General features: G+C 42.6%; 1 protein-coding gene across 1 annotated transcript in view; it reads left to right on the plus strand.

Moving 5' to 3' along the window:
* The window catches only part of Antxr1 (ANTXR cell adhesion molecule 1), a 210,261-nt gene extending 199,289 nt beyond the window's left edge, over positions 1 to 10,972 (plus strand). Inside the window, exon 18 of the mRNA XM_048352655.1 lies at positions 6,850 to 10,972. Within this exon, the coding sequence (XP_048208612.1) occupies positions 6,850 to 7,110 (261 nt within the window). The 3' untranslated portion in view covers positions 7,111 to 10,972. The remainder of the gene's footprint in view (positions 1 to 6,849) is intronic.
* The last annotated feature ends 518 nt before the right edge of the window (positions 10,973 to 11,490 follow it).

Raw genomic sequence — 11,490 nt, forward strand, 5'->3', positions numbered from 1 at the left:
CTCCATAGAATATGCTCTCACTGACCACCCATTACTAGTGGTCATTCCAAATTCCCAAAAGAGAATCATATTGGCCTTGCTCTGAACCAATTAATTATGGCCAAGGACAGGGTCACAGATTATAATTCTGGCTGTGAGGTCCATCTGTTTGTGAGATCATTTAATGACCATCCACCTCCACCTTTAGACAATATTCTCGGGGATCACGAGGACCCCACCACTGTCCCAGCCCTGCCTGCAGCACCTTCTAAAGTGGGCAGGACCCAGTTGGCACTCAGACAGCACTGTGGGAAGAATGTACAATGATTTAACAATGGAAGAAAATCCGGCACAAGGGAGAAGTCACTATGAAGTCGTGCGGTCCTCCCTGGACCAGGTGTCTGATTCATCACACAAGCTCCAACTTCAGTAGATTACATCAGTGGCCTTTCATAGGTCAATAAGCCTGAGAACCAACCCCCATTTATTTCCCAGATGGGTTTAAATTAGGAACTAAGCTCCTCATTCCAAATAACTGACTTCTAAACAAACTTTGGAAACCTGCTTTATTTGTAATTTGAGAAATGCAGCCCTCCAAACAAGACAATCAATAGGAGAAACAGGTCAAAAGGAAAAGAAGGTATCTGTTAAAGGAAACTTGGCATCTATGCTACACTTTTTCCATCTGATTATTTTAGTATTCTTTCTGTGAAATCCAATTTCCTTAAATGACCTCTGTTCATAGGAAACTATTTGGTTTAATCTGTGGTATCCATGGCATATTTTTAACCATCTTCTAAGGCCAGATCCCTCTCCTCTGAGCGTGCCTGATACTCAAACAGATGTTTCATAACACTCAGCACACATGAGCTCACTATTGGCAAGGCCTTCGCACACAATCAGCCTGCAGCTCTTCTCACTGCCCCCTGTCATTCCTCAAACCCAAACTCAGAACTCACAGGCAATCTTGAACTCTTACCACAGTAACATAAGAGAAGGAGGTGAAGCCTCCAATTTTGAATTTTCAACTTGCTAATATTTCAAAAATCTAATGAGCAGCTGGATAAAACGCAATACAAAGAAGGAGCCAAACTTAGTAATATAAAAAGATGTGCAAACTGGCTGCCTCAAGAGAATCAAATTCAACCATCCAAATAAAAGGCTCCAAAGCCCTCAGTTGTTGATGGAATCATAAAATATTAGAGCTGAAAGGCCTTTGGAGCTCTAGCTGTACAAGAGCTTTATTTTACAGATGTGGAAGGTAAGGCCCCCAGAGAGATGGTCACTTGCCCCAGGTTTTACAATGAGTGGGTCACTAGCAGAACAGAGGTAGAGCCCTAACTCCTGGCTCGAACCAAAGGCAGACCACAACCACATACCGCAAGCTTCCTGTCTCCATCCTTCCTGACCTGTTGGTCCCTGCAGTTCAAACCTTGGAAAAGACTAGAAACTGATTAAATCTTCCATCCACACTATATTGTAATTGTTTCAGAGTGTGTTGCCTGCAATTTAGGCAAAGAGTTTTGTGGCAAGATAATTTCCTTTGATCCATCAGGAAAAAGTTTTGGAGGTAGCATGTTAGCATTTGAAATATAGAAGCCAAGGAGAACTCTGAATCCTTGCCACCCTTCTCCCATTAGAAATGTCTATAGAGCCTAAGATGCCCTGAGATCTTTAAACTCATAACCATGTTAATGGCTTGAGCTTTTTTGTTGTTGTTCTAGTCTAAGGGCTTGAACTCAGGGGTTGCATGCTGTCCCTTAGCTTTTTATTTGCTCAAGGATGGGACTTTACCATTTGAGCCACGGCTCCACTCTGGTTCTTTGTTGGTTAACTGAAGAAGAGTCTCACAAACTTTCCTGCCCTGGCTGGCTTCAAAGCACAATCCAATATTCCTGCCTCCTGAGTAGCTAGGATTGCAGGCATAAGCTATCTTTGAAAATTCAACTTTATAAACAACTTTTTAAATTCAATTTTTCCTTTATTATCTTTGGGTAATTGTGCAGAGGGGTTTCAATTCTGCACATCAGTTCGTAAATAAAATGCATCTTGATCAATGTCACCCCTTTCATCATTCTCCATCTCTCCCAACTTCACTGTTGCTTGACCTTCTGAGAACCCAAACGTGCAGGAGAAAATCTGAGCTAACAAATTTTGCTCCAGTCCAGAGACTCACAGGAAAAGAGTGTCATTTGTCAAGTACCAACTTAAATATGAGCCTTGAGATGTTTATAGCAGTGCAAGATTCAACAGGAAAGATCCTGAAGCCACCTCAGGGGTGCTCACCAACCAAGCAGGGAGTAATGCTGATATGAAAAACTTTCAGAGATTACCAAATGCATCGTATATTCCTTCACTGAACATATATTCATAGAGCACATAAGATAGGCCAGGCTGGACATCAGACAAGAAAAGACTGAGATGGCATTTGAAAGGTATATTCAAGGACAAGATCGCAAAAACTGCCAGATGTTTAGATTTTATTTTAAGGTAAAGAGCCATTGAAGACTCTTGACCTGGAGACTGAATTGACCAGAACAACCTAGATTCTTGAAAAGTCTTTTGACAGCTGTCTCGAGAGCTGATAGATGGTGGCCAAGTGCTGCATTATGTGATATTACCTACAAATGTTTCAAGCAAGTCTTTGCATTCAGTATCTATATGCAAGATAATACAGTTAAAAGAGGGTAAGTTCCTGAGGTGGGAGGAACCACGTTTTAATCCCACCCTACCTCCACTTGACTGTGAGATCCTCCGCAAATTATTTACATCATTCTGAGGTCTCCCTTTCCTTTCTCTACAAGGGAGGAAAGGGTTCTTAGTTCACAAGGCTTTGATCATGAATTAAGAAGAGCATGGGCCTGGCTATTTCTACTAACCTTACTAAATTATTAAGTGATACTATTGCATTTTCTTCTTAGAATTTTACCAGAGCATATTATTAGGGTTACTAATGTGTAAAAAAAAAAAAAAATGACACACGCTTAATGAGGAAGGCAAAGTAACCTCAGGTCAAAGCTCAATCTTGATTCTGAATCAAATAACCCAAAACCAATACTGCAGAGAATTAACCGGGGTTGCAAAGACCAGTGTTATGAAGCGAGGGCTCCCGTCGTCCTAGCAACCTTTCAACCAAACACATTTGCTGGCGTATATGACACTAAGAACATCTGGCCTTGCTATTATCCTCTTGCAAGCAAAAATTGATGTCGTGTAAACTGATCTTTAAGCCAATTATATGGTCTAAGTGTTACAGTGCTTGGGTTGGTGCCTCTGGCTCCAGGCTTTAGGAACTTAATTTGGAGCCACACTTCTCCTAGGAGGACTTCGTGGTTTACTGTAAATTGCTCTGTTTAGGGTGGGGGGAGGGGGTGGAGGAGAGGAAGAGGGAAATGTATTTATACTGAGTCTGCACCTTTCCTCAGAGATACAGTCAATGCATCATCAATCAGCTGTGTATGCAAAGCACTATGGGAGGTCCTGTAAGAAATATGTAACAGGAGTTAATGTAGCAAGGGAAGGTTGCGAAGAGGAAACACAAGAAAGCAGATTCAAGGGCTGCTTTAGTCACATCTCATGCCATATTTTTTCCTACTTTTGGATTTTATTATAGAACGCAGGTGTGAAGTACAGATGTTCTTGCCTGAAACTCACTCCAAAATCATTAAAGAGTCTGTATACCTCATACTACCTCCAACAGTCTTGTCTATCTTAGACAAGCCATTACTGTCTGCGCACCTGATTCCATCTACAAAGAGACAGCATTAAGCTTGCATAGCCCATTTCAATCTTTGGGTGATCTCTTGACAAATCACTAAACCCAATATTTTTATGTGCATGTATGTAGTTAGCCCACAATGCAAGTTCAGATGAAATAAAAGGAAGTACTTTCCAGGTTAAAAATAAATCACCTGCATTTACAACACCACCCATTAGCTACTGTTCCAGATCCCTCAGCAGTGATTCTGTCATCATGACAGAACCTTCACTTGGCAAGTGGTGTGATGATTCCCCTCCAAGGTCACTCTGTGGGAGCCCCACCAACAGGCAAGGCCCTCCCCTCTCGGTATTTCTAGAGTTATATTATACAAGGGTCTATAATACACCACAGCCCACTAGTTGGGTACAGGAAACCTGTGGGTGCACATTTACTGACCAAAAAGGGTCTCGTTGCCTTTTGGTAGGCCTCAGCCCCTGTGACTCTGTCTCTCCATCATCAGCTGGCTCTCAGGCATCATCTTTATTCTGTGGCTCCTTTCAGACATTTTAGAAACTATTTTGGAATCAATATGGATGATGAGCAGAAGTATTGGTAGATGGAGGCTGAGAACTGTTTCCTGTTTTTATCTGGTAAAAAGAGAAAGTAGTAGGGCCACTGTTGCACAGAACAAGCAAATGGACTTTCAAGCTAATTAGCATCCTTGCTTGCTACAACCTGGTGGCCAGCTCTACTCTGAAGCCAGATGGGGACCTGACCCAGGGAACCAGCAACTCTTTGACTACGCTTGCAATTTCCCTTCATCTTTAAAGGAAATGAAGCTCTTGAGCCTCCCGGTACATGTTAGATGTCCAGGAATGAAGCCCAGGCTAGGTAGTACAGTAAATCCCGACTCTGAGTTGTCATGACAGGAATTTATCACAGATGGTAATCATCAGACCATAACATCTTGAAGGAAAACGCTTTATCTAGCATCATAAATAAACTGTAACCAAGGCTTAGCTTTATATTGCTATAAAAGAGGACTGTTGGCCAGTGGGGAATTTATACTACTGGATTACAAAAGCAGTGTGAACTAGGAGCTCTGGGCAAGGAATGAGAGAAGACAGTAATTTATTTCTGCAGGGAGTAGACTCCCACTTGGAACCTAGCAGAGTTAGGTTTGCAGTGCAAACTGAGGGAACTGGAGTGTTGGTACCCACATAAGACACTGTCATTTCTATAAGCCAATTGCAGTCCAGTCAGGTGTGGCCCTACCGCACCAAGGCATCCTCTGCCTACTACAATGGTTTATAAAGAAATGTTCTCATTCCTAACATTACCTATGACCCTGCTTTTCCCAAATATCCTCACAGAACTCCATGTAACCAAGAATCTCCCTACCATGTAGTACAACACATAAGGCTCTGGCTGGCAAAACAGCAAAGTGCAAAACAAGGCTGCTGACTTCCAGAAGTTTCTCATCTGACTGGGAGGCAAGGGTATTTCCAGATAAAACAACTGCAGTGTGCAGACTGTAATATGTGCTGTGGACAAAAGAAGTCCAGGAAGCAAAGGGAAAGAGGCCACAGTCCTGAGAGAAAAGTTTGTGAACGGCAGAAGACTTGGTGTAGGGCTTGAGGGAAGAGTGGGGAGGTCCATGAGTGAAGTGTAACATGTCCCTGGCTTGCGTCATTGCATGCCCACATTTCCCTCTTGTCCTAGAGCAAATTTGCTCCTTGGATTCCACAGCCTCACAGCTCTGACTAGATTCCCAGCACACAATGACTGACTGTCCACATGGAGGGTGAGTTCAGGCCCAGGGTAGCTCAACATTCTGTCTGTGGAGTTAAAGTGAACAGAAGGAGGATGAGGGAAGGGTAGCCTCAAAGGTGTGGTCCTCCCTGTCCTCTGTGCAGAGGGATTCTTTAGGCATCCAGGTCACACAATGGAGATAAGCTCTGAGCCTCAAAGCCAAGGAAGGCCATGAGCCCAGAGTATAACCGTTCCCTGACCCAGTAAGAGAGGAGGAGTTGAATGAATGGGGGGGGAGTGAAGGAGGTACACACCTCACAAGAAGAGCCTAGGAAGAGGAGATCCCCTCCCCACAGGTTGAGCATGGAATGAAACGCCTGGTGAGGAAGGGCAGAAGTTCCAGGCCTCTAGAAATTCAAGAGGCTATCGTGAGGGCTCTGGAGATCTCCCCATTGTTGTCTTGGGAATTCTCTGGAAAGTGGCTAAGAAAAAGAAGAATCCAGGATAGATGCTGTTTGGCAGTAAAATGTCCCTCACTTGCATTTCCTAAGAGTGTAAGTGTACCTACACCTAGAAGATTCTCCCACAACCAGATGGAGAACACAGTAGTTTGTGACAGAGCTTTGGGGAGGTCATGGTTATGGAGAAAGAAATGTCTTGATAACAGTCTTTTTCACATTAGTAGAGAGAGCTGCCTCCATAACATGTTGTGTAGCCCTGTGATTAAGGAGGGGCAACATGTGCAAAGAAGAGACAGATTCAGCAAGATCTCTGAAAATCACCCCCGTCCCTGACAACTCAGATTCTGTTCCCTTGAATGTCAGGGTAGGCCAAATTCAAGTCTGTGTTGTGACTATGAACTTGCTGCCTCCAGGAGTGTGACAGAAGTGAATTGAAATGTTATTTAATTATTTATAAAATTGGGAGACCCTTTAAAAGCCAGGGCTGTATTGCAGGAAGAAAAGAGGTCTTGGGAGTCTGTTGATGGTGGTATGGCCTTGGGAAAGGATTTGACTTTTCTTTTTTTTCCCTGAATAATTATTTATTTATTGTCAAAGTGATGCACCAGAGGGGTTACAGTTTCATATATAAGGCAGTGGATACATTTCGTGTTCAACTTGTTACCTCCTCCCTCATTTCCCCCAGGATTTGGCTTTTCTGAACCTTAACTTCCACATCTATGAAATGAGAACATTAGATACACACACACACACACACACACACACACACACACACACACACACACACACACACACACACACACACACTCCAGTCAGCTCAGGGAGGGAACCAGGAACTAGGCTGATGTCAGATTCTGCGCTTACCAGTGGTGTGTCAGTCCCCAACGTCCATCTACGGCCCACCACCTCCCAGCTGCCCTTCACCAGCTCACATTTCTTTCTCTGATTTTCTTCTAGGGGCGCTGTATCAACTTCACCAGAGTCAAGAACAATCAGCCAGCCAAGTACCCCCTCAACAATGCCTACCATACCACCTCACCACCACCTGCTCCCATTTACACGCCCCCACCTCCTGCTCCCCACTGCCCACCCCCACCCCCCAGTGTCCCCACCCCTTTGATTCCCTCCCCACCTTCCACACTTCCCCCTCCTCCTCAGGCTCCACCTCCTAACAGGGCACCACCCCCCTCCAGACCTCCTCCAAGGCCTTCTGTCTAGAACTCAAAAGTCTGTGTTCTGGGCTGTCTCAGAAACTTCAGGAAGGAAGCTCCTCTGCACTATTAGAACAAGTCTTTCCAGCTAGAAGGGCTAGTGGTGATTAAGCCCACTGATGTTCACTCACTTTAAGAACTGGTTGGCAGTCCCCAAAACTGACAATTGTGATCAGCTGAAAGAAATGGAAATTTTGCATTGCCTGAGGACACATTTTTGAGGCAACTATAGTCACATGTATAGCCAGCTGCCCATCACCTCTGGAAGGTTCCAGCAAAACTGCCAAGATGTTCTCAATGGGATTGTGTCTTGTGAAGACCAGGAAGAAAATCATTTCTGCATGACTGAGAAGCAGAATCAGATAAGCAATGATACTGGCAGCTTTATGGGTGCTGCCTTCCCTCCTCTACTCTACCGCAGTGCCTTCATGTGGACCCTTGGCTGGGAAACAAAAGAATCCTCACCCTGGAAGGTGGAAACCTTCACTGATGATTTTGGAAAAGCTTGAGAAGTCCCCAGGGTGGCAAGAAACTCAGCATGAAACAGGTATTCAAAAGGATGTTCTCCTTGGATTTGCAGATCAATTTTTATAAATGACTCATTTGCTTTAAAATTCTCTGTAAGTGAGGAAGGGAGCAAGTGTTTACTGATGGGAAAGGTATGTTGCCATATTGACGTGTAAGTGGAATCAGTCACGTACATTGATGGGGAACTGTTGATGAAAGCATCAGACAGTTTCTAAAGCCCAGAGACCATCAGCTGTTAGAGGTGGCTGGCTTTGGACACACATGTTCCCCTAAGTCAATGGACAATGGCATGGTCCAAGAGCAATCTGTTCATGATTTATCCTTAAAAAAAAAAAATCAAGGTTTAACTTTGGTTTAAATCACTTGAGATAAGAAGTGATTGGTGCTGTTTTCCAGAGACAGATATGGCTTGATGTTCATAAAATAGCATCCTTAGTACCTAACATACACTATGAACCATTGTGTTCTTTCTCAATAAAGTTGTACACCAGAGATTTCTAGGTGGAGGTAAGAGGCAATGGTACCGACATAAGAAAAGTATCCCCAGGTTCTTTGATTAATCCTGAAGAGGGCATGTGTGTAGATGCAAATGTATTTCCCCTTAGCTTTTCAACATACTCCCCAATATTATCAGCTCCCAATATTATCAGCTGTTAAGCAAGGGGAAGTATACAAGATGTGCCACACAGAAAGGTTCTGCTTGAAATTTCCACCATACATGGGACCCTACTCAATTTTTCCAAGTCTCTCTGAGTCTGTTTCATCACTAAGTCCTACAGTGACATTATAAACACTGAGCTTTTCCACCCAGGGGTAAAAACAGTGGTCATTGGCAAAGGCAATGAACTAGCATGTTTGAAATGATCTCCCCCGCCCCAACTTTCCACAAGCCCTACAACTCCTGTATCAAACACCCCAAATTCTTAACTCTTTTATGGAACAAAGCAGGATATAAAATTAACAAAAACTTGATGTCTGGGGCTATGGTCTTTAAAAATTACTTGAGAACCCATCAAGCTAACCTACTTCTCTCACCTTGCTTAGAAAAGAAATGTGAAGATGTGGCCTATATTCCATAAAAACCAATTTTTGTGTCTGTGACAGACATTACTAATCAACAACAGCATTATTCCCATTAAAATTAATAGTGTTTTTATTTTCAACCATCCTCCTCATATTACAACTCTAAAAACCTATTTTTCATTAGTCAGACTTGAGAAAGAGAGAAAGAAACACAATTTGCAATCCCTACCTTTAAAAAAAAAAAAAAAGCAAAAACAAGCAGCGATTGTCGGGAGGAAATGGGGAAGGCTGCCAGCATAAAAGGTATATTCAAGGGAACATAGACCTAGAAAAGTGCCTTAATAGGGGACCGTGGGCACTGATCTGCAATACCAACTGCCAAGCTTGACACTTCTCCAAGTGTGCCTCAGGCCCTGCCCTTCTCTCGTGGCTGCCTTCCAGAGAGTCGCAGCTTTCTCGGAAAGCTGAGATCAGAGATGGTTTCCAGGACTTAGGAAAGCAACCTCCCTCCCCCTCATCCAACCCTGCCACATTGTCTACTTTCAGAACACAAGGCTTCTTCTTTAGTCCCTTACGAAGCAGGGGCCAGGCTGTCTCCGCTCCCCTCCGTGACCTTGCTGATCTCCAGGCTCACAGAGCCCATGGCAACTGTTTTGACTGCTGGCAGTACAAAACAGTCCACCCCACATGACTCAATAGACAATGATGCCAACATTGATGTGCCACGAGCTGGCAGGCATCCAGTGAGAAGATAACGTGAAATATCCCAACAGCACGTCAATCAGATCCCTGTGCAGTTTCCAAGGGGCTGTGCTGAAGTGTTTTGATGAGATAGGGAACTGCAGACAGGATCGTTTTGAAAAGGATTAACAGGATTTGTCATGACCCATCATACCATCCCTTACGAAGGAGAAGTTTCTATACACTGTGTGAACAAGGTAATTCTTTAATAGTAGGCCTTTATAGGCAGGACAGTTCTTTAACTGGTTTAGAAAAATCTATCAGTTCAATGTCTTTTGTTGTAAAAGACAAGGGGAGATGTGATTGTGATTAGGAAACTGCACCAAAAAATTTTAACCCTCATGCTATTGTCCTTATGAAGTTTAAATAAAATGAAAGCCAAATTTTTGTTGTATATATTCATATTCCATGTGTTAGGTGGAAACATTTCCTATCCAGTGTGAATAAAAAGAACAGGTGTAGTAAATTATTATAAAGCCAATGATAGTTCATGGCAGGTTTTTCTACCAAGCTGTGCTTGTTGGTTTTTCCCATGACTCTATTGCTTTTATAAATGTATGAATAGTTATGGAAATGACGAGACCCTTCTTTTGCACAGCATTGATAACAATTGCTAAGAACTGTGGTCCCCTCTGTTGACAACATTTTCACAAAGTTTCTTGACCACAGCTTGGTTTATTCTTCAGTGAGACACAAGACCTCTTTTTTACCGAGATTAAGAACAGAGTAGGTGATGAATTAGTTAATTGTTTTGGATAATATGCTGTAAGCAACCTCCCTGTAGATGCCATGAAAATGAGCAAAGATGATGTTGAGATGTCCTGCTGTGCTAAATTGCAAACACTATATAAAATGGGATGGGAGACTCAACAAAGAACTACAAAAATAATAGGCAAGCCAGAGCGGGTAGCTCACACCTCTAATCCTAGCTACTCAGGAGGCTGGGATCTGAGGACTGTGGTTCAAAGCCAGCCCAGGCAGGAAAGTCCTCATGAGACTCTCATCTCCAATTAACCACTCAAAAACCAGAAGTGGCACTGTGACTCAATTGGTAGAGTGCTAACCTTGAGCACAGAGAAGCTCAGAGACAGTGCCCTGGTCCTGGGCAAGCCCCATAACCAATCAAAAAAATAACAATAATGATGATAGGCAACACTTTCAGCCCTGTGCCAATGCAATAAATAAAAGTCAATGCTGTGTGAAATGGGTTGAATTAGTTCACAAACTATATAAAGATAGATGCAGTAAAAAGCCTGTTAATGCTCACCAGGTGGGGATGGAGTTTTCTAGCAAATGCCTTTTCTAGCTTATCTGAGCTCTGCATATCATCATACTTGGATAACCAATTTAAAAGAATTAGAATATGATTTTTGAATACACTTAACATTAAACTCTTCTAACTCTTCTTCTTGTTCTGTGATAGTTCAGTGTGGTTCTTTTGTACATCTGTGTCATTGCTATAAAAAGAATCAGTTATCATTGCACCATGCTGTAGGAGACAGGACTGAACCTGTACAATGTCAAACCCTGGATGTTGCTTTTTTAAAAAAAATAAGAATAATAAATTCCTAAAATCAGCTCTTTTACTGGTTATTTGTATGTTTGTTATGAAAATAAAGTGCGGATTGTTAAACACTTAGCATACAGATCACAACATAGTTGTCATTTGCACATCGATTTACATTTCTCAATCATTTTATAGCCTCCACTAAAGTGCCTTGATTATTATTTCTTCCTTACCTCTCCAACATTCAAAGTGTCCTATATTTATAGTAATAATTTTCAAATATGTCAGCAATTTTCATATGTTAGATGGCCAATAGACACATGGAGAAATGCTCTCAGCTGTGCCACGAAGGAAATACAAATCAAAGCAACACTGAGATTCCACTTCACTTCCATTACAATGGCCATTATCAAGAGAACAAACGGTAACAGATGCTAGTGAGGATGTGGCCAAAAGGGAATAAGGCTTCTAATATACTGCTGGTAAGGATATAAACTTGTTCAACCACTCTGGAAAGCAGTGTGGGCATTCTTCAAATAATTAAACATAGAGCTCCCCAATGATCCAGCAATTGCACTCCCTGACATT

Source organism: Perognathus longimembris, chromosome 8 (assembly GCF_023159225.1).
Source record: "Perognathus longimembris pacificus isolate PPM17 chromosome 8, ASM2315922v1, whole genome shotgun sequence".
Classification (NCBI taxonomy): Eukaryota; Metazoa; Chordata; class Mammalia; order Rodentia; family Heteromyidae; genus Perognathus; species Perognathus longimembris.